This window comes from Anolis sagrei, chromosome Y, assembly GCF_037176765.1.
Source record: "Anolis sagrei isolate rAnoSag1 chromosome Y, rAnoSag1.mat, whole genome shotgun sequence".
Classification (NCBI taxonomy): Eukaryota; Metazoa; Chordata; class Lepidosauria; order Squamata; family Dactyloidae; genus Anolis; species Anolis sagrei.
Genome location: NC_090035.1, coordinates 32,229,665 through 32,253,817, shown reverse-complemented (window position 1 = coordinate 32,253,817; position 24,153 = coordinate 32,229,665). Strand labels below are relative to the sequence as shown.

General features: G+C 42.9%; 2 protein-coding genes across 5 annotated transcripts in view; one reads left to right on the top strand and one right to left on the bottom strand.

The window, feature by feature from the left end:
* Positions 1–709, bottom strand: part of LOC137095186 (KH domain-containing, RNA-binding, signal transduction-associated protein 1-like) — an 85,491-nt gene extending 84,782 nt beyond the window's left edge. The window contains exon 1 of one of the 2 annotated variants that reach the window (XM_067461555.1): positions 107–709. In XM_067461555.1, coding sequence (XP_067317656.1) covers positions 107–473 — 367 coding nt within the window. In that variant the 5' untranslated portion in view covers positions 474–709. The remainder of the gene's footprint in view (positions 1–106) is intronic. The other variant, XM_067461554.1, reaches the window with a different exon arrangement.
* Positions 710–967: 258 nt separating this feature from the next.
* Positions 968–24,153, top strand: part of LOC137095158 (protein tyrosine phosphatase type IVA 2-like) — a 115,263-nt gene continuing 92,077 nt past the window's right edge. Inside the window, exon 1 of one of the 3 annotated variants that reach the window (XM_067461487.1) lies at positions 968–986. Coding sequence is in view for 1 of the 3 variants with exons in the window: in XM_067461488.1 (XP_067317589.1) it covers positions 16,224–16,232 (9 nt within the window). In the remaining 2 variants the exon portion in view is untranslated. Of the gene's footprint in view, positions 987–16,012; positions 16,233–24,153 lie in introns of those variants that run through there. The other 2 variants (XM_067461488.1, XM_067461485.1) reach the window with 2 other exon arrangements.

The window sequence follows — 24,153 nt, the reverse complement described above, 5'->3', positions numbered from 1 at the left end:
GGGCAACGCCGGGTCCCCAAGCTAGTAATAAATTATCCTGATAACCATTAGAGCTCTCCCAAGGGGCCGCAGACCCCGTCCCTTTGTCCTCGGTGCCCTTCCTTACCGGCCTGCAGGAGCTCCATGGCGTGCGTGAAGGAGGGGTCTAAGCTGTCCTTCTCGGCCAGCAGCTGCGGCAGGAACATGCTCTCGGCCTCGTCCTTGGCGGCTGAGGAGGCGCCGCCGCCCCCGGAGCCGGGCAGGAGAGGCATGGGCCCGCTCCCAGTCCCGGGCGGCAACAGCGGGGGCGGCTGCGTGGGCCCGCGGAGTCCCCCGCCGCCCCGGGGAGGCCTGCGAGGAGAGGAGCCGATGGAGGCTGCCTGCGGGGACTGGAGACGCCCCGGGCCCGAGGCGGAAGCGGCCGTAGATGAGACCGGGCCCGAGCCGCGGCCTAAGCGGAGGACAGGCCCCGCCATGTCCTCGCGGCGCTGCATCCGCGGCGGAAAGAGCGGCACGGGAGCTTGAGGAAACAGGGTTGCCACGGCGACCGAGCAAGGTAGGCAGGAAGCGGAAGGAACGGAAACCGACCCAGGCCTCCGCTTCAGACTAGCGTCTCTGGTGCTTGCGTCTTTTCCCTTGCCTGCCTCGCGCCGCCAACGCCAACTGTCGCCTCGCGTCGAGTCCAAACTGCGCCTGTGCGGAAGTTGCTGCGCCTGCGCGCGGTTCCCTCGCTCCGCCTCCTTTGCAGAGATAAGAGGGCGGGATGAGGCGCGCATGCGTCGTCCCCTCTTGTCTGCTTTCCTCTCTGCGATGGCAGCGGGAGGGTTGGGGGAAGGCCCAACTACGCATGCGCTCCTCCCTCGCCTCAATGGCGGCCAGTTGGTGGAAAAAAATAACCTGACATCCGCCGGGAAATAGCAGCCAATAGTGAAAGGACCAAGGTAGAGACATCTCCAGCTCATCCCCTGTTTGGGTATCAGCCAGCACGTCAACGACTTAAATCTTAAGTAAGAACATTAGGCATCAAGCGATCCCTCGTAGCCTGAGGATGATGGTTTTCCAAGTGATACCAATTTCTCAAGATCTACAGAGACACTTGCTGGCAAACCTCAGCAAGCGAGAGTCCAAAAGTGGCAGGCACAAACCACAACCTCAACAAATAGCTGATACCAAATGAGAGACTTCCCACTGGGCACACAGAAGACAGGGTGACTTATTTATTTATTTATTACTGCATTGTAGACTGCCGTTCTCAGCCCTAGGGCGACTCATGGCGGTGTACAACATATAAAAACAAATTACAATATAAGCAATATCACAGACAACAATAACAACATCACTGTCAATAGTACAATTACACAAAATCATTTGGGACGTCTCATCATAGAATCACAATCCGATCTCGTTATCCATGTTCCGTTCCAATCGTCATTGCCAATTGTGGTAGCACTAGTCAAACGCCTTCTCAAACAACCACGTTTTGGAAGGCGCTGAACAAAATGCACTCTGGCACCACAAGATGCAGAGAAATTGGGCTACAAAGTGGAGTCCACGACATACAAGTGTGGAGAGGAGCAAACCACTGACCACCTGCTGCAATGCAACCTGAGCCCCGCCACATGCACAGTGGAAGACCTTCTTATAGCCACACCAGAGGCACTCCAAGTGGCCAGATACTGGTCTAAGGACATTTAATCAACTATTTATTTACGACATTTATTGTGTTACTTTGCACCCATGTTTATATTGTGCTTGGTCTCCATGTAAGTTGCCTCGAGTCCCTTTGGGGAGATCGAGGCAGGATATAGGAATAATGTTGTTATTGTTGTTATTTATTTATTTACGACATTTATATGCCGCCCTTCTCACCCCGAAAGGGACTCAGAGCGGCTTACAAGGTATATATACATACAATATATTATTAACATAGTACAATATCAGTTTTAAATATTGCTATATTGCACTATATCAATTATACTGTAATATTATTAGTAATATTGTAGGGGCAACAAAACCAAAATATTTCCCAAAAGGCAGAAGCCCCCTTTCCAATAGGGAGGGCAAGGATGGACACCACGAAAGTTGAATCCTTTAAACTGCAAAAAAACTATTTATTATTGCGTGGCCATAGCAATAACGACAAACAAGCATACAGGGATGCAATCAAAGGGTTTGTCGCCCCCTCCAAGGGGGCTGCAAAGCAATTATAGTAAATGGAATATACATTTTCATTGGTTCCCAAAGACAAATCACTTCATTGGTCTAAGCTAGCTATGCAGTTGTTCATTAGTTGTTTATGATTTTGATTGACATTATAGCACACGTGGGATCCTAACAATGGCACAACTATAACATAACTATGGTTCATTGTTCTCTGACCATGACTGTATCTTATCTGTTAGTCTGTTGCAAACATGGCTTCAGAGCGACTGGGAAACTTGGGGGTTCTATCTAGCAAACAGCTAGCTGGTTTTGTCCGGATATGTTGTTACCCTTGAATAGTAACTTCTTCTTTGGAGCACTGATTTCTCAAACAATCAGCATTTTCTGTGAACAAAGGCCTACTGCAGAAATAGGCCAATATGGCAGTAAATCATGACATATGGGCATTGGGGAAATATCTGAAAATTCGCTTTTTAAAACCACGTCCCCTCCATTCCACACTTTTTCTCTTTTTGCTGAGATGAAATCTTTTCAGCGAAGCAAATCAAGCAGGTTTTACAAAAGCAGAGCAAAAAAGCAGTTAATCTTATTGCTGTACAATGACCCCTTATTTTTGACCAATCATTTGTGTCCACTTGGGATGTTTCTTTCACCCTAAGGATGTATATTCTGTTGTCATCCTAACTGGGTTGACATCCAAGAGTTCTATCTGTTCAGTCTTTTTAGGGGCCAAGGCTAAGGGCAGCGTAACTCTACAAACACATGTTATCAAAGTGAAGCAACACAATAATATCAACAGCATCATGATAATTGCAATTTCAGACATAACTAAATCTTTTAACCATTGCAAGTCAAGCACCCATGATGTGAGCCACCCCTGCCAATCTGAGTCTTCAGTGTATGTGAAACTGATTGTGTTGACTATTTGGTGTATCTTGGAAACATTCTCATTTTGCAACGAAATGCATAGACCTCCTTCTCTGAACAGGTGGTCTACTGTCAATCTGTGTTGCATTCGGGTGTCTTATTTGGAGGGATTCCAATCTTTATTATTATGTCGTTTGCCAGTTTCTCTAGTTGCGTAGAAATGCGCCAGTTAGTGCTATCCCAATCTATGGAAACAAGATTGCACCAATTCTTTGTGATTCTGTCAAGTATGTATTGTCAGTGTTGTATTGTTATGTGTCACTGTGTGCTCCTTTAAACTCTGGCCCATCCATATTGTTTTGTCTCATGCCCCAAGTGGCTGATGTATATCAAAGAATCTCAGTCTCTCAGGAATCAGGGATTTCAGTTGCACATGTGCCATTCCAGACTGGGGCAGTATCTTTCCTTTCTGCCCAACTTCTGCAAATACAGTAGTGTCCTGGCCAACCTTGCCAGCGACTTTGTATGCATGTTGCAATGTAATGCGGAATCGTCTGCACATGTCAAATTCTATTTGGTTGTATATGTCTGTGTCCTGTATATCTGACAGGAATCAGTAATGTCACATTTAGGGTATTGTCCCACTTGGACATGGATCATGGTCATAGTAAGATGTCTTTGTAAGTGATGTTTGGGCTGAGCTAAGTGGTGCACAAAGGTGTACAAAAGGGTCAAGGGGGGTGAAAACCTCCCCTTCTTCAAAATGAATTAACTGGGGTCATCTGTATGATCAGTTGTCTGTTGTGTGGTGTTTGGAAGGTGGGCTGATTGTAACATACCCAACAGTCCCGTGCTTCTAATTTTTCTGCAGTGGCATTTACCAACTGGTGGAGCATGTCCTTCTCCCATCCTGCTGTAATGGGGTGTGGCATCAGGCTGTAAATGACATCATCTCTGTCTCTCTCCAAAACATAATTCTAAACACTTGGCTGAAATAGCACAAACAAATGAAAGCTTATCAAGCTAGCAATCAAAACTAAACGGTAACAATAACCACTTTAACAATTCAGCAACATAAATCAATCAATTTAAGAAAGGATATGGTCTTCAGTAAAATTTTGATCAAGTCCAGTTCTTGCTGTCAGCGGCCCAAATGTGGCCATGCACATATGTATCAAATCCAGTCCTCATCAGGCCCAAATGTGGCCGCACACATCTGTATCCAACTTTCATGTCCTTTCAGTCTCTGGCATACAAAAGCAATCTGAGTCAAACTGGGGGTGTGTTCCCTTTCTTGATTGAAGAAATGAGTCTATTAAATTCCAGGTAAAATGAAGAAAGTCTCTAAGTCCAAAAAGTCTCTGTATCTAGCAAAGTCTCTAGCTCTAAAGTCAGTCTCTGTGTAAAGAAAGTCTGTATCCAGGAAAGTCTGTAAAATAAAATCTTCATATCTCACAAGTCTTTAGCTCATCCTACCCAGTTGGTGGTGGTTTGGCTCCTGCATTTTGCACTCCTGGTTTGGGTGGGCTCGGTTCCTGTGGTTTGGACTCCCATTAGGCTTTCCAGCTGGCAGTGGTGCCTTTTAGATCTCGCTCTACCCAGTTGGTGGTGGTTCGGGTAGGCTTGGCTTTCCAGGCTGGCAGTGGTGCCTTTCGGATATCCAATTTAGGAACAGAGTCTCATCCACTTTTAGGAATGGGTCCCATACAGGAGCTCAGGAGCTGAAAGAGATAAGCAGAAAGATAGTGAGAGGAAAGGGGGAGGGGGATACTGATTACCCATCTGTTGAAGTCTTTTTGGCCAGTTCTGTCGTCAGCTCCATCAACATCCTTCGCTTCTACATCCATTGGCGGGCCTCTACGATCTCCCACTCCGAAGACCTCTCGACCAATCTTCATCCTTTTTAAACAATTCTCCACGGTTTTCCCCACGATTCATCTCACGGTTCCTCTCCACGATTTATCTCATAGTTCCTCCATCCATCTGCTGTAAGCAATCCTTTAGCAATGTATACTGGCACTCTCGGTTGCCCATTCCATCTGCGACCTGCTTTTCCAACTTAATCAAAACAGTAAACTGTAAAAATGTCTCTTGAGCTGTTAACTGGCAATGTCTCTCAAATTTGGCAAAAATCTCTGGGGCCTTTTGCTAGGCATTGTCTCTTAAATCTGGCAAAAATCTCTGGGCAAGCTGCCCTATCTACCTGTTGTAATGTCCCGTTCCAGAATTACCTCTTTCAGTAACTTTGTAGAGGAATTTGGGCCAAAGTAGCAAAATTTGTAGAGGTACTTTGCCCTATGTTTGAAGAAAAGCTGTGAAGTTAGTCACTTTGGGCTAAGAACTATAACTCATGTCCAACTTTATTGTATCCACATAAAAAATCAATTCTGCTGTCAAAATCAATTACAAGTTTTCTTTTGAACTAAATGTCAAACAAAAAACAAAACAAAAACAATGTAAAGAGTTCTGTCCATCAACCAATGCCTCAATCTTAGATCCTTCTTCAAAAGAAAATGCATATATAAATTCCACAATCTCTATTAAGCTGTTGTTCTGGGACAAAATCAGACTTTCTAACCAAAAACTTTCTGGCACAAAACAATTTTAGACACAAATCCTGTGCCTCTTTCCAAGAAAGGTTGCTGGGAAACAAAATAAAAACTTTTGTCAGGAACGACTTGAGAAACTGCAAGTCGCTTCTGGTGTGAGAGAATTGGCTGTCTGCAAGGTCGTTGCCCAGGGGACGGCCGGATGATTTGATGTTTTTATCATCCCTGTGGGAGGCCTCCCCCACGTCCCCGCAATGGGGAGCTGGTGTTGACAGAGGGAGCCCATCCGCCTCTCCCCGGACTCGAACCTGCAACCTGTTGGTCTTCAATCCTGCTGGCACAGGGGTTTAACCCACTGTGCCACCGGGGCACCTTGAGGATACCTGCCATAGATGCAGGCAAAAAATCAGGAAAGAATGCTTCTGGAGCATGGCCATTCAGCCTGAAAAACTTATAACAACCCAAACTTTAAACTTTGTCCACACACAGATGTAACTTTCCCCTTTCAGCACAAGCCTCAAAATGTCCCAACCTGCAAAGAGTTAATGTCCAACAGCAGTTCATAGAGAAGGGAGGGCAAAATGAAGCATTTTCCCCTTTGAACCAGAAAGCTACAAGGAGCTCTGGTAAGCATTCATAAATTTGAACACAAAAAATCCAAAACGGTATTAGATACTTTTAAAATGTACCATTCATAACCATTTTTTTCTCTTCTGCCAGAGAATGGCAGGAGAACACCATGTTCTTTTCCAGTTATCTCTCTTCTGGCTCTGTAAAGCAGGAGCCCTCCACATAGCATCCATTTTTAAAACAGCTCTTAAAAAAAAAAAACATTTTAAAACTCCGGCACATGACTTTACCCTCTCATGACAGGTAGTTGCCTTAAACATAAGAATTATTTCCATGTTCTTGAGCAAAAAATAAAGTTAGAACTTCAGTTTTAAAAATGCACTCTTAAAACACAGTCAATCCATTTCATTTGATCTCATCCTAGCTGGTACCAATCTAAGTTCTTATCTCTATAACATACTGTACATTCAGGGCATTGTAAAACATCAGTTTCTAACAGTTTTTAAACAGCCTGCTTTTAAACATTTTTAACACAGACAATGAATTTCTATCAGTCTTCAAATTTTCATTTTGATGTGCCCTGGCCTCTTTCAGTGCTTGAAAAACTCTTTTGGCCAGTCACAACCCTTGACACAACCCTTGACATCAGGTTTTTGCTCTCTTTTTCCCCACACAGTTATTTATACAGCCCATGCGGGCAAATTTTCATGTTTTCAAAAGATACATATTCATAATGCAAGACTCATTTTTTCCCCATAGACACAGAACAAATCAGGATTTTAACCATTTCTGAAAATGTGACATCGCATAATATTCATTCTCCAAATTCACACACATTCAATCTGCAAAGGATAGGCTGGTTAGTGGTTAGTGGTTAGGCCTTTTACACATTCACACACAGAGTGAGAAACCTCGTTCACACACACACACACGAACCCACACAAACAAGCTTCCCGAGGTCAGCTTCCGCATAAACATAAAAATTCAAAACAATTATTGAAAACATCAAACTTTTAAAGATCACCCATTTTGTCATAATACACACATTTTTCTTACATTTTAAGAACACAGCTTTTCAAATTGCAGCATTAGGGGTGTGTTGCTAAATATCAAAAAGACACATTTCGAACATAAATTCATTTCCCACAATTAACATTCTATATTTACTTTTTCAACTCAACATGTCTGAGTGTCTCTCGTTCCCAGCCTTCATTTCATCAATGGAATATACAGAATTTCAAACTCAGTCCCGTATCATTTAGGCACACATACAAGGTCAAAATAGCCAAATCACCTGCCAACTTTTCAGGCAGTCTTACTTTTTATATATATTTTTCTGTGCCAAAGTTCAGGACACAAAGCTCTCTTTTGACACATCATTGTATTCCACATTCCTATCTTCTCCCAAGCACTTGAACAACGAGTCCCCATTTGAAACAACAATAATCCATCTATACAAAACAGTTCTCAGTTTCTCTTTAAAATCTTTTCATTCAGCACTCTTGGAAAACTAAATCAGGTACTCATTCTTTTTTTTTTTTTTTTTACACAGCGGTGCTTGCACAAATCTCAACCCAGTGTTGCAACACATAGATACACACACGATTTCGTGGAATCTTTGCTGCCACTCACTCAAGATCACATGTGCACATCACAAATACCTCCAACAACACAAGGTCTCACAGAACCTAGTTTCCAGGGAATTTCACACAATTGACAATTCCCAGGGAGTATCACATAATTTTCTCAAATCTTTTTCTCAAATCAGGAATTGATTCTTTAGAGGCACCTGTTCACTCTCCCACACAGCTCTAGTCCAAAGTCCCATACTGACTGACTGCGTCTGTAGGTGACTTCCTTGGGGTTTTGATGGTAAAAGGAAGCCAGTGCTACTGTGCGACAGAAGCCACTTTGGAGCTTGTGGAAGCTACAGAGGGCTAAAAATACAAGAATCATGCCTTTTATAAATTCTCACTGCTCCTGTCACCTTTGACTCAAGGAAACACAAATACTATCTCTCCTTTTCAAACAGGTAACTAAAATCCAAAGCTGTTTGCAGAAAATTCAAATCACACAACACAACATCAAAACAGCTTTTTTTTTCATTTCTTTCCTTTCCAGAATCACTGAGGCAAAGCCCTCTCCAGCCTCAGAATGCACACTCAAGAGTTAACACAGCACCTTTGCAACCAAATCAGCACCTCAACACAATTTAACAGTTTACAATAATATTTAAATCAATACAGATGAATTTGAAATCTCAGCATTTGCAATACATTTCAACACAAAAGTTTAAGACATCAACATTATCATTTTTAACTCGACATCACATCAATCTTAAATCCCTCCCACATAAGTGTGGAAACAGGACATATAGACAGGTGGTGTGAAGACAAGACAGCCTTGCGCACATGGAAACGCACACACAAGTGGCCATTCACCCCACGTTCCTATAGGATTTCGTCTGGCTTTTCTCCAGCCAGTACTGATTTCATCTGGCTTTTCTCCAGCCAGTACTAAAAGTTTGTTTTCCCTGGGAAGTGAAGTCAGAGCATCCGATTTCACTCTCCCCCACACTCTAGTCCAAAGGATGTTTTTTTACTGCAGCTAATAGAAACTTCCCGCTAACTATATGAGTGTGGTCTCAACCAAAAACAACAATCCAATTCATCTCATCTATACTCACGCATCCTTGCGACCCGGGCTTTTCTGTAGATTTTTTGCAGTGCTTCAACCGACATAGCCCCCTACTCAGGACGACAAGCTAGGGCCAAAAAACCTGGCGGCTATTTATTTATGATGGGCCCAGCTCTCGCGCAGGCAGTTTTCCCCTCTCCTGCCGTCCAGGGGAAGGATCAAGTCGTAGGTCCCAAAAACCTCTCTCTGGTGTCTCCAAAATTGCCCTCAGAAACGATCTCGGTGGAACCTCCAGAAAATGTAGGGGCAACAAAACCAAAATATTTCCCAAAAGGCAGAAGCCCCCTTTCCAATAGGGAGGGCAAGGATGGACACCACGAAAGTTGAATCCTTTAAACTGCAAAAAAACTATTTATTATTGCGTGGCCATAGCAATAACGACAAACAAGCATACAGGGATGCAATCAAAGGGTTTGTCGCCCCCTCCAAGGGGGCTGCAAAGCAATTATAGTAAATGGAATATACATTTTCATTGGTTCCCAAAGACAAATCACTTCATTGGTCTAAGCTAGCTATGCAGTTGTTCATTAGTTGTTTATGATTTTGATTGACATTATAGCACACGTGGGATCCTAACAATGGCACAACTATAACATAACTATGGTTCATTGTTCTCTGACCATGACTGTATCTTATCTGTTAGTCTGTTGCAAACATGGCTTCAGAGCGACTGGGAAACTTGGGGGTTCTATCTAGCAAACAGCTAGCTGGTTTTGTCCGGATATGTTGTTACCCTTGAATAGTAACTTCTTCTTTGGAGCACTGATTTCTCAAACAATCAGCATTTTCTGTGAACAAAGGCCTACTGCAGAAATAGGCCAATATGGCAGTAAATCATGACATATGGGCATTGGGGAAATATCTGAAAATTCGCTTTTTAAAACCACGTCCCCTCCAATATTACATGTAATATAAATATATAATTATTATTTACTTTATTTATTTATTTACTTTGCTTATATACCGCTGTATCTCAAGCCCAAAGGCGACTCACAGCGGTTCACAAACAGTAAAAACAGTAGAAACAGCAGTGGTTCCATACAACATATAACAATTGACTTAACACATTATCCATAAATTACCAATAAGCAATTACAATGCACAATTATTACAAAAAACAACCGTACCCAATCTTCTCATCATCCAAGCGTAGTCCAGGTTCGTCATCCATTGTTCCATTCCTATGTTCCATTACCAGATTGCACTAAATTACTCAAACGCCTGCACAAACATCCAGGTCTTCACCTTTTTGCGGAATACCATTAGAGATGGTGCTAGTCTAATGTCTGTAATTATAATATCATATTATTATTAGTATTATATTGCATTACATTACAATATTATAAATATTATATGTATATTCAATATATTATATATTATAACATATTATTAGAATAGCACAGGAGACAAGATGGCGCTGTCCCCTGGCCTCCCCTCTCTTCACTCTGGCCCAGAGCGGCAGTTGGTGCTGGGAGGAGGGGTCCCCAATGGATGGCAAATGCAGGAGACAAGATGTATTTTGTCTGTTTGTTTGCTTTGTTCTGTTAGAAATGTAATATAATTGACTGGTTGCCCTGACAAGACAAATATAGTTGATGGGAAGGGCCAGGATGGAGTGTGCATGCGTCCTCCCTTCTTGTCTTGTCCCTGGCGGCTGTGGCACCTTGGGAGGGGGGGGGGGATGGGCCAGGATGAACTGCGCATGCGCACCTCTCACATCGATGGCGGGCAGGACGTGGGAAGGCCCAGAATGGATTGCGCACGCGCTTTCCCTCGTGTCTCGTCTCGCGGCAATGGCCGCCTTCGGAGGAGGAAGGCCCAGGATGCGTACCTCCCATGCATTAATGGCGGCCAGAAGGTGGCAAGGAGTGCGCAAGCCAAGTGTGCAAAATGTGCAAATGGAAAGGGTGGTTGACAAATTAATAGCGTGTGCTCAAATTCTTTTAGTGAGTAAATAGAAGAGTAAGACCAGCAGGATTGATGAAGTGGAACGTAAAACTAGATCTATGAGTAGTGAACGCTGACTAAGTAAGAGGAGAAACTGGGTTTGTATTTGGTTTTTTATTGATTTTATTGTTATAATGTATAATTGGTGTTAACTGTGTATTGATGTAATTTTGTGTTTGATTGTTTTTATGATGCAGGCATCAAATTGTGCCTTGCTTTTGTAAGCCGCCCTGAGTTCCCTTCAGGGTGAGAAGGGCAGGGTAAAAGAACCCCAAATAAATAAATAAATGGAAGGATAAAACACAGTGGACTCTTAATATGTTAAATGTGGAAATAACAAATTGTAAATTGAACAATATAGATAAAATAGAAAATGTTATAATAATTAAGTATGTGAGATCCAGTTAGGAATTAGAAAATGTATGAAGATGTGGAATGGAGAAATTGAAATTAGGACGGATATTTCAAATGTAATTTCTCTGGTTTATTGTACTAAGAGAATGTGCAAGGGGAAAGAATGGCGGATGGGAGCGGGTGAAACAATTTTTTTCTAATTATGAAAAAAAAGGATAGAGTTCATATGCATCGTCCCCTTTTTTTTTGCTTATGTGGTGATAGCGGCCTTGGGGGAGAGGCCCAATAATAATAATAATAATTTATTTATCATGTCAGAAGCAACTTATATATATAAGCTGGCCACTTTGAGTACTTCTAGTTTATCGTATCAGGAGTGAACCAAGGGTACAGTTGTAATGTATTTTTAAAAAACAAAGTTAAAAACTTGGCATTATATTAAATGTCCTTTGACCAATAGCTGGCCACATAGAGTGTCTCTGGTGTTGCTATAAGGAGGTCCTTCAGACAATGCTTTTAATACATATATGAAGCTGAAAGTGTACTTTGTGTTTAGACCTGGCTCCCAACTACAATTATTTATTGTTTCAGAGGTGTATTGGGAATACAGTTATAATCTTTTGAAAAACCACAAAGTTTAAAACTTTGCATTGTACTACATTTTCTTTGCCTCTGGTGTTGCTATAAGAAGGTCCTCCATTGTGCATGTGGCGGGGCTCAGACTGCATTGTGATAGGTGGTCTGAGGTTTGCTCTTCTCCACATTCACATGTCATGGATTCCACTTTGTGCTTCTGGTGTTGCTGTAAGAAGGTGCTCCATTGCACATGTGGTGGGGCTCAGATTGCATTGTAATCAGTGGTCTGCAGTTTGCTGTCCTTCATACTCGCATGTCGTAGGCTCTGCTTTGAACCCCGATTTCTTAAGATTGGCTCTGCATCTTGTGGTCCCAGAGTGCAGACTGTTTGGCATCTTCCAAGTCACCAAGTCTTGTGTCTGTCCAGGGGGAAGTCTATCATGTGGTATCAGCGACTGATATAGGTTACAAGTTTTAGCCTGCCACTTTTGGATTCTTGTTTGCTGAGGTGTTCCTGTGAGTATCCCTGTAGCTATTTCTTGATTGATTGATTGATTGATTGATTTATTTATTTAGTACACTTGTATACCGCTAATATCTCAGCCTAAAACAGCGACTCATTGCGGTTTACAACATTTAAAAACAACAATAATTCCGATTAAAAATATAAAACACATACATATACAATACACAGTATTGAGCCACCAATACAGACCAATGCATCTCTTAATTAAAATCATAATCCAATTTCGTTGTCTATGATTGCCAGTCCTTGATCAAAAACTTCATCGCATCGGATTAGCCGAATGCTTGCTCAAACATCCATGTTTTCAGTTTTTTCCGAAATGCCATCAGCGAGGTGGCTGATCTTATCTCTATAGGGAGGGCATTCCAAAGCCGCGGGGCCACCACAGAAAAGGCCATGTCTCTCGTTCCCGCGAGCCGCACCTGTGAAGCAGGCGGGATGGAGAGAAGGGCCTCTCCCGAAGATCTTAGGGTCCTGGTTGGCTGATAGGCCGAGATACGTTCGGATAGATATGTAGGGCCAGAACCATTTAGGGCTTTAAAGGCCAAAGCCAGCACTTTGAATTGGGCCCGGTAGCTAATCGGTAGCCAGTGGAGCTGGTACAGCAGAGGAGTTGTATGCTCCCTGCGCCCTGCTCCTGTTAATACCATGGCTGCCGCCCGTTGGACTAGTTGGAGCTTCCGGGCCGTCTTCAAAGGCAACCCCACGTTGCCTTTAAGACGTTGGCATGAGAGAAGCCTCCCCACAGGATGATAATACATCCAGGTGTCCCCTGGGCAACATCTTTGTAGATGGCTGATTCTCTCATGCCAGAAGTGACTTGCAGTTTAATAATAATAATTGCAGGATGTTGCAATATCAGGAGATAGTAGAGGACAAAGAGCTGGAAAAGTTCATGAGATACCAGGATTTACAAATTGAAATTGGACAACTATGGCAAAGGAGAACAACAGTGTACCAATAGTGGTTGGTGTGCTTGGTGGCGTTCCAAGAAACCTCGAAAAGTACTAGAAAAGCTTTCATTTGGACAGAAGATCACATGCTACAGAAGGCAGTACTTTTAGGAACTGCGCACATTCTGCGAAAATACCTCTGATATCCCAGACCCTTGGGAAAAGCCTACTATTCAGAGATGAATCTCAGACACTTGGACCTAATGTGCAGGTGTGCTGTGATGTTATGTACTGTACATGTTAATAATAATAATAATTCATACCCACCTCTCCCTGCAGCTCGAGAGGGTTACAACACAATTAAAAATACAATTTCAATAAATACATAGGAAAAAATACATAGGAAAAGATAAAGGTTTCCCCTTGACACTCCACTTTTATAAAATACATATTAAAGTACATAAAATAGACAACAAACAAAAGACATGAATTTAACTGTGAATCCAGGGAGAGCGCGGATAAGCTCCCTCTATCAGTTCCAGCTCCCCATGTGGGAAGCCTCCCTCAAGGATGGTAAAACATCAAAACATCTGGGTGTCACTTGGGCCACTTTCTTAAGATGGCCAATTCTCTCACACCAGAAACAACTTTCTCAAGTTGCTCCTAACACGAAGGAAAAGGACATGTAATATAAATATACTATTACTAGTCATCCCCTGCCACATGTTGCTGTGGCCCTTTCTGTATAAATGTGTTTTGTGTGAATATATATGTGTGTATATATTTGTACATATCTGTGTTTGCGTATATATATATGTGTGTGTGTGTGTGTGTGGTTTTGCCCATGCGTTGTTATTTTTTTATTATTATTATTTGGCTTTTAAAGTCTCTTCTGCTGTATTTTTCAGTGTTTTATGAGTGATAAAACTTGTTGGCCTGATACGTGTATTTTGTCCAAATCTGGTGCCAATTTGTCCAGTGGTTTTTGAGATATGTTAATCCTACAAACATTACATTTTATGTATATAGATAATATCATATTATTTATTTATTTACTGTATTTTTTATACCGCCTTTCTCAGCCCATAGGCAACTCAAGTAGGTTAATAGGGTAAAATTCAATGCTTACAATATCATAAATACAATTAAAACATAACATATAATAAAAATTAGACAAATCAATCTATATAAATAAAAATGTAATGTTCGTTTGTGGGATTAACATAACTTAAAAAACACTGGATGAATTGCTCCCAAATTTGGCCACAAGACACCTACTAACCCAAGGAGTGACTATCACTCAAAAAAATGATTTTGTCACTTGGGAGTTATAGTTGCTGGGATTTATAGTTCACCTACAATCAAAGAGCATTCTGAACTCCACCAATGATGGAATTGAACCAAACTGGGCACACAGAACTCCCATGACCAACAGAAAACTCTGGAAGGGTTTTGATATTGAGTTTGGGAGTTGTAGTTCATCTACTCCCAGAGAGCACCATGGACTCAAACAATGATGGTTCTGGATCAAACTTAGCATGAATACTCAATATGCCCAAATGTGAACACGATGGAGTGTGGGAAAAATAGACCTTGACATTTGGGAGTTGTAGTTGCTGGGATTTATAGTACACCTATAATCAAAGAACATTCTGAACCCCATTAATGACGGAATTGGGGCAGACTTCCCACACAGAATTCCCATGACCAACAGAAAATACTTAAAGCCATCCTGTCCAACTCCCTTCATCAGGGCAAGAAAATGTCATCAAAGCCCTCCTGACAAGGAGCCATCCAGCCATAGATATATATATGATTCACACACACTCACAGATATGTCGTAGATTTGAAAGGGACCCCTAAAGAAGGACAATATATGTTGCATGCTCCAGAGTAGGTAAACCAAACAATTTCGACATCAACACTAACAAAGAAACAGCAAGAAATACTGTTTACCCATAAGCATAAAGAAATTACATATATTAGAAACCAACACTTTCTCATTATTTTATTTTCCAGCTCACGAGACTGGGCCACAGCAATGCGTGGCAGGGGATAGCTAGTAAAATATAAATTCATAGTGTCTCCTTGTTAAAAATGTTGTCCGGTCTCATTGTCGTTGTTCTATTTTCCTATGCCAGTTACTCTGCATTTGGAAATGCATTTTAATTATAAATAATTACATTTTATTATTAAATTAAATTATTTTATTAAATTATATATAATTTAGGTTCTTGTGGGTTTTTTCGGGCTATAGGGCCATGTTCTAGAGGCATTTCTCCTGACGTTTCGCCTGCATCTATGCCAAGCATCCTCAGAGGTAGTGAGGTCTGTTGGAATGAGGACAATGGGTTTATATAACTGTGGAATGACTGGGGTGGGGCAAAGAGCTCTTCTCTGCTGGAGCTAGGTGTGAATGTTTCAACTGACCACCTTCATTAGCACTTGAAGGCCTGGCTGAGCCTGGGAAAATGTTTTGTTGAGAGGTGTTAAGATGTGCCTGGTTGTTTCCCACAAAATGAAAATGAACAAAATCTGGCTACCAGTATTAAAAAAAACTCTTAAAATTACAACAGCAAAACAGCAGAGAGGAAACAACCAGGCACATCTTAACACCTCTCAACAAAAGATTTCCCCAGGCTCAGCCAGGCCTTCAAATGCTAATGAAGGTGGTCAGTTGAAACATTCACACCTAGCTCCAGCAGAGTAGAGCTCTTTGCCCCACCCCAGCCATTCCACAGATATAAAAACCCAGGGCGTACCATTCGGGGAGTTTGGGGAAAAGGGACAGCGGAGAAGGAAGGGAGTCTGCAAGCGGAGGAAGGTGGGGCCCTCCGCGTCGAGTGCGCCTGCGCGGTGGGGGGAAAAGGGGCGGGAGAATAACCCCCCGGCGGGGCTCGTGATTAGTGGGCAGCCCCCTGCCCGTCTTCTGCGCCGAGCGGGGAATGTGCGTGATTGCGTCACCACCGCCTCGTCGACTGCCAGTCAAGGCCGGTTCTGGGAGGCTGCCTCTGCTTCTCTCAGACACCTCCACTTTCCTGCGCAGGGAGAAGGGCTTCCACACCCGGGCCTCGAGGGAAGGAAGCTAGCAGGCTGCAGCCGATGCTCCTGGTAGGTGAGAGGAAGCCGGAGGTCGGGCGAGGCCTCTGCTTGCCGCCTGAGGGAGAGAGCGTAGGATGCAAGGCCTCACGGGTTGCCAGCCTGTGTGTTTGTTTTGGTATTGGGTCGTTGTAGATTTCTTGATTAGTATTTGATGGCATGGCAGTGTCTGGGGCAATCTTTTGTCGAGAGGTGATTAGATGTCCCTGATTGTTTTTCCTCTGTTGCTTTGCTGTTGTAATTTTAGAGTTTTTTTTAATATTGGTAGCCAGATTTTGTTCATTTTCATGGTTTCTTCCTTTCTGTTTAAATTGTCCACATGCTTGTGGATTTCAATGGCTTCTCTTTGTAGTCTGACATGGTGGTTATGAGAGTGGTCCGGCATTTCTGTGTTCTCAAATAATATGCTGTGTCCAGGCTGGTTCATCAGGTGCTCTAATATGGCTGACTTCTCTGGTTGAAGTAGTCTGCAGTGCCTTTCATGTTCCTTGTTTCGTATTTGGGCGCTGCCTTTGGTGGTCCCTATGTAGACTTGTCCACAGCTGCATGGTATACGGTAGACTCCTGCAGAAGTGAGAGGATCCCTCTTGTCTTTTGCTGAACGTAGCATTTGTTGGATTTTCTTGGTGGGTCTGTAGATGGTTTGTATGTTGTGTTTCCTCATCAGCTTCCTTATGCCGTCAGTAATTCCCTTGATGTATGGCAAGAACAGTTTTCCTCTGTGTGGACCTTTGTCTTTACTCTCGTGGCTTGTTCTCGGTCTTGCAGCTCTTCTGATGTCTGAGGTGGAGTATCCATTGGCCTGTAGAGTCCAGCTGAGGTGGTTCAGTTCATCTTGGAGGAGGAGGGGTTCGCAGATTCTTTTTGCACGGTTTGCCAAGTCTTTAATGGTGCTTCTTCTTTGACTTGAGTCATGATTGGAGTTTTTATGTAGATATCTATCTGTGTGGGGGGGTTTTCTGTAAACGGTGTGACCCAATTGTTGATCTGGTTTACAGATGACTAAGACATCTAGAAAAGGCAGTTTTCTTCATTTTCTTTTTCCATGGTGAACTGGATGTTTGGGTGGATGCTGTTAAGATGGTCCAGGAACCTGTTTAGTTCTTCTCCATGGCTCCATGGCATGTTTTGGTGTTGTTTTGTGTGTGAGGGCCTCAATGTTACCCTTCCCTGTTAGTGTCTCAGGGCCCTTCAACACAGCCATATAACCTAGGCCCTTTCCACACAGCTGAATAAAATCCCACATTTTCATTTGATCTGGAATATATACCAGTGTGTACTCAGATATTGCTGATATTGTGGGATTTTTTTGCCTTGGTATTTTAGCTTATATGGTTCCCAGATGTGCGTTATCAGCAGCACCATTTGTGACCTTGAGTCCACACTGCTATATATTCCAGTTGTTTTTTATTTATTTCAGGATTGACTGGAGAAACTGTAAGACGCTTCTGGTGTGAGAGAATTGGCAGTCTGCAAGGATGTTGCTCAGGCAATGTCTGGACCTTTGATGTTTTACCATCCTGGTGGGAGGCTTCTCTCCTCTCCCCATGTCGGGAGCTGGAGCTGACAGAGGGAACTCAACCCGCTCTCCCCGGATTCTGTCAGCAGTCCTGCCAGCAAAGGGCTTTACCCATTGTGTGCACCAGTGGCTTCCAGTGCTTACTCTACTGGTTGTCACTGGGGATTCTGGGGAAAATGGTCAACAAAGCAACTATTCCATGCTTTGCCCTCATATCTCCACATGGGGAGCTGGAGCTGACAGAAGGAGCTCAACCCATTCTCCCCGGATTCAGTCAGCAGTCCTGTCAGCAAAGGGCTTAACCCATTGCGGCACCAGTGGCTTCCAGTGCTTACTCTACTGGTTGTTACTGGGGATTCTGGAAAACATGGTCATCAAAGGAACTATTCCAAGCTTTGCCTTCATGTCACCACATGGGGAGCTGGAGCTGACAGAGGGAGCTCAGCCCACTCTCCCTGGATTCAGTAAGCAGTCCTACCAGCAAAGGGTTTAACCCATTGTGCCACCAGGGGCTCCCACTGCTGATTCTACTGGTCAGCACTGGGGATTCTGGGAAACATGGTCAAAAAACAACTTTTCCAAGCTTTGCTCTCATTAAATGCAGCCATCTACAAATGGCAGGCATTTGTCACTGTGCAGATACATAGATAATTTCCAATGAATGACCAATTTCTTTAGCTGTTTTCCTCATCTTGCCAACAGAAACATGATAAGAAGGAAGACTTTAATTTCCCACCTGGATCCAGAATTGTACCACAAATTTATTACCAAAGGCACACTCCAGGTGACTAACTGTGGAAGTGCTATGGCTTCTAATGACTTCGTTTCTCTTGATGATAGGGTGTAAATATTCATTTCAGAAAGGCGAGGCAGTTGATGCCAAGCAGAACTCCACGAAATCTGGACAAAACCTCGGGTTGCTCACTGTTTTGACATTGTGGTGCTCTCTCTACACCCCAAGTCTTTCACAACATTACAGTTGTGTGGTCAGATTAGGGAAAGAGTATGGGTATTACTGGAAGGTTTAAGGCAGTGCTTTTTCTTAACATGGGTGAAGATATGATAGAGCAGGCATGAGCAAAGTTATATATTCCAGTTCAAAGTAGGTAATGTGGGATTTTATGCAGCTGTGTGGAAGGGGCCTTAGTATCATGGGGGGGGGGGGGGGAAAGCAACTTTCCACTGAAGCTTTATTACTGATCCTTGTTTCCAGAACAAGCCTTTTTTTCAAAATCCAAAGTTGCTGGGAATCAGAAGGGAATCTTAGGGGATCAGATTGATTGGAGAAAGAAGAAATTCCTAAAAGGGCAACTTTTTAAAATGAAGCAAATCCAGCACTTTCCACTTGGGCAGGGTGGGCTGAAATGGGGGAGATTATGGAAAAACCTTGGCTGAACTCTCTCTGTTTTTTTCTCATGCCTATAAGGTTTTGAAGTCAGGGAAGAAGACAGACTTTCAGTGTGTGATGAGAAATGCAGAGATGAGTTGTTTAGGCTGGGAATTGTGGGGAAATGGCAGCCTTTCTGATATTCCTGGATAGCAGCCCCCCATCAGCTCTAACCAGCAGAGCTATTAGTGGGAAAAACTGAGAGTCTTTGAGGGCATGATTGTTTTCTGTTGCTCCAGAAACTAAGACACAATGGAGCTATGGATTCAAATACAGGAGCCCCCGATGGTGAAGTGGGTTAAACCTCAGCCCTCCTGGTGTTTTGGACTTCAACTCCCACAATTTCTAACAGCCTTGTGCCAGCAGGACTGCTGACCAAAAGGTCAGTAGTTCAAATCTGGGGAGTGGGGTGAGCTCCCGTCTGTCAGCTTCACTTCCCATGTGGAAACATGAGAGAAGCCTCCCACAGGATGGTAAAACAGCTGGGCATCCCCTGGGCAACCTTCTTGCAGACAGCCAATTCTCTCAAACCATAAGCGACTTGCAGTTTTTCAAGACATTCCTGACATGAAAAAAAATGGATTCAAATTGCAGGAACAGAGACTCCACTTCAAGATTAGGAAGAACTTCCTGACCATAAGAAAAGCTGTTTAATAGTGGAATATGTTGCTTTGGTGTCCTATGGAGTCTCCTTCTGTAAAGGCTTTTAAGCAGAGACTGGATGGCTGTCAGGAGTGCTTTGCTTGTGTCCTCCTGCCTGGCAGGAGGAGATTGGACTGGTTGCAGTCTCTCTTCCATCTCTGGGGCTGTGAACATTGTCTAAAGGGGCTACGTGCCTGGCCTAAGGTGATGGATTGGCAGATCACCATGAACAGCAGCCAGGGTGTGGTGGTGGATGGGGTTATGTGGGTGAATGGATGAGGGGCAGAAATAGGAATGAACGAGGGGCATGCCCTGTATTTGCAGTGCAAAGTAGAAGTGGAGCAGAAAGGTTGACTGCAGAACTACTGGTTTCCCCTTGTGGTATAGTGAGACTACATGGGTGTTTGTAACTTGGAGTGTGACATTGGGGGGAGGTCTGTTGACAAGTTGTGGCAGGATGGCATTGGAGAAATCGGGGAGGCCAGATGAAAATGAAGTTAGTGAGGGCTCGAATTATCGCTTTAAGTGGTTATAGTTTGACCTAACAGAGGTAATGCAGAGGAGGTGGCGAGTGAGTGATAAGTATATGTAGCTAGGAAGAGGAGGTTAGGGGGAGTGTTTCTAAGCTTGGTAAGGATAGATAATGGCATTGGGCAGTATTGGAGGAAGCTTGAAGAGGGTGGTGCTGAAAGACACATAGTTGGACATGGAAGTGATATTAGCCCTTTAGGGAATCCCCAAGATGAGAAGCAAAAGGGTCCTTTTAATGACTAACAGCTATGCCATGGTATAAGCCTTTGTGGATTACAGTTGGCTTCATCAGATTGGTGAACGATTGCCTAGAATTTCAAGTCCAGGCACTATTCAAGATACCAACAAGATATGTTCTGTGGGTTTGTTCTTAAGACAAAATTATTTGTAAGTCAGAACGGGTACATTTTTAAATGTAACTCCAGCCTCTCTCTCTCTCTCTCTCTATGCTTTGGATAGCATAGTGAAGGGTTAACACCCCTATGGAATTTGTTTTTCTGTCTGTTGCCCTGTTCAGAAGATTTCATCTCACTTTCTGTCCCTGTGATCATTCGATTTTGGAAAATTTGGCTTGTTGTGGAAACAAGGATTGGTGAGGAAGCTTCAGTGGAGACTCCTTTTCCCCATGATAATAACTCTTCCAGGAGTTGATTCCCTGCTGAAGGGTAGATTTTTCTCACTTCCTGATGTCTCAGCCCTGCTCTTAACTAGAAATTGTAAGTCGGATGTTTGTAACTTTGTAACTTGGGGGCTGCCTGTATATGTGCCTTCAGGATGTGTGTGTGTGGGATTGTGGGCAATTAGGTGACGGGGAATTGCATGTAAGGAGGACTGACAGAGACGAGCCAATTAACACATGTAGTATCTCAGTTAGGATCTCTGGAAACAGTCCAGGATGTCAGCTCAGCTCTGCTTTGTTTTAATCTCTATTTGAAGTTTCTTTCCTCCACAATGACCACTTCAAGGTCAGAGACAGTGCCATAGAAGACACATGCTTTCTCACTGCTTTTTCTGTTGTGTTGCAGGTTCTGCAGGGGTCAGATATGACAGCCCCTCTGCTAAAAAAAAAAAAAAGGGAAAGGGGGGGGGGGGGAAAGGCCAGAAATTTGGTATTAGGTAGAGAGGAAAGCTTTTTCCTCATGAAGAAGGCACTAAGTTAGAAATCAATAAAAAGATAGAAAAGGGCAAAACATATTATGCAAGCCTTAAAGTTTTTCACCAGAGAAGAGATTTAGGCTAAATTAGATAGGAAGGTGAAGGCTGATGTCTTGATGCCTACAGTTGGTTATGGTATTTCCCCTACAATAGGTAGGGGAAACTATGTACATTCAATTTAGGCCCTGTCAGGATCTGAGATGACTTACAGTACCTGGAAATCCCTTTTGGCTACTAAAAAGGAAAAAAAAATAGCAAGTCCCATTTTGAAAATATATATTTTGGCTGTTACTCACACTCTGATCTGTATAGCGGTTTCTTATCACAGACTCTATGTTGGCTTACTAGTTCCCAGATATGCGTTATCAGCAGCACCATTTGTGAGTGGCCACTTGTCAGTAACATTGTTGTTCTTTTCAATTCATTCTACATGAAAATCCTTGTGAACACTAGTGTATGTATGTCAGAAGTTCTAGATAAGACTTCATACTTTTGATGAAGTGAACAGTGTTTCATGAAAAGTTGGGGCATAGATTTCTTGGTTGCTTTTGTGGCAATAGACAGCTCAACCATTGCTTTGGGAATTACTGCCAGCACGAATTGAAATGATGGATAATGAAAATACTTTATAATGGAAATATTTATGTATTATGTGGAGAAAGTTTTCTTTTTATCTCCCAAGAATTTGTGAAACAATCCCTTTGGCAACTCTGGTAGAGGTGTGTTGTGATGTTGTGTTTGTTTGCTCAGTGGCATTAGGAAAAAGATTTGGTTTAGATGTCACAGTAGCGATTTGCTAAAGGATTGTTAGGCTTATCAAGGAATAGGGTAGGTAGCTATGCCAGAAGGGAACAGGAAACCCAAAGATGGGGAAATACTACCAGTCTTTGGTGCAGTAGGGAGTTACTTATAGGATAAGACTACAGAGGGTGAATCACTTCAGATTTCTTGCACTTACATGCAGAAAGCCGGCAGTAGAGATCCAACCAAGGGAAGTATGGAGGAAGTAGGATTATACTGAAGGATTTTGTATGAGGAAAGCGACAGGTCTCTTGGAAAATGAAGGGAGATTAAAGAGAGGTACAAAGTCAGGAGTAGAAAAGAAGTATAGGCAGTCCCTGAGTTACAAACATCTGATTTACAAATGACTCAGGGTTGAAACAATGGGAAATGAGAGAAATCTACCCCTTGGAATGGAATGGAAATCTACTCCTGGAAGAGTTATTATCATGGGGAAAAGGGGGCTCCACTGAAGCTTTATCCCCAATCCTTGTTTCAACAAGAAGCCAAATTTTAAGCAATCCAATTATCATAGGGACAAAGTGTGAGGTATATTATTCTGAACAGGAGCACAGATAGCAAAACAAGCACCACAGGCGCGTTTTCTCTGTGCTCCCCAAAGCATATGGCTGGAGTTACACTTAAAATGTACTTGTTCTGACTTACAAACAAATTCGACTTAAGAACAAACCTACAGAACCTATCTTGTTCGTAACTAGGGGTCTGCCTATAAATAGAAATACCTGTAGCTGGAGGAATTAATTTGGAGACACAGAAGGGAGTTTATGGCAGGACTGTATAGGAGGCGATGAAGCCTTTCCAAGTGAAGAACAGCTCTGGAGTAACAAAGAGCATTGGGAGCCAGTATAGCAGGATTGTGTAATAGAAGGTAAGCCCTGGGGCATAAGATGCTGGGAATTCAGGGGAAGGGCATAGATGTATGTGTGCCACAGGTGAGTATGTTTAGGTAATTCTGTTGAATGGCCAACACCTAGAGTTGCAAATACAGGTGTGGAAGTACAGCAAGCCAGGTGGTAAAGGACCAAGCAGTTACAAGTTGTGATGGAGAGGTAGAATTCAGTGCTAGACACAAATTGTGTACAGGGGTTTGTGACATCACAGCAGAGATTTGAATTCCCTTGGTAGATCCTCTGTTTAATTGGATCTGTTTTTCACAAAGCCCTTTTCTTTGGGTGTCTAGGTCTCATTTCCAGTACCCAGAAACAGTTTGGCACCCAGGCTCTTGCGTGATTAGAAAAAAAAAACACCCTCTTGTTCTTGAATGAATAGAGCAGAATAGAGCAGAATTGCAGTAGTAAGGAATTCTGTGACTCAGAATTGCAGTAGTAAGGAAGATGAAACACCTCCCTCTGTGACTCAAAGCACAGACATGTTATCTTTGGTCAGTTCTCCATGGGGCCAACTTGCTTCTCTGATGCTGGAAGAAGGAGAAGCCAGTTAAAACACATAGGTTTGCTCTTCTTTGGAAGAAGGTTCAAGGGCCTGTTCTCATTGAAGTGTTTAAAGTGGGTTTCACATAACAGTCAGACTGTCATTCATTTGGGTGGTGCAAGGAATAATCAAGATTGTCTTGCTTGGCTCTGCTTGATTTATTTTTTCTCATGGCTGAGTGAGATCTTTGTTACCTTGCAGTCCAGTAGGGCCCTGCCCTAGGGTTTATGATTCTCAGAACACACTGCTTGTGGTATCTTGTAATCTTCCTTTATTTGTCAGCGTAGCCTAAGGTCTGAGAGATTTCAAAATGCTTCATTGGTTTTAACATCCATACTAACCGTGAAGGTGATGCTTCCTTCTTTCCATTGAGTTAGAAAAGTGAGACAGTATTGCAAATAATAATAATAATAATAATAATAATAATAAACTTTATTTGTACCCCGCGAGCATCTCCCGAAGGACTC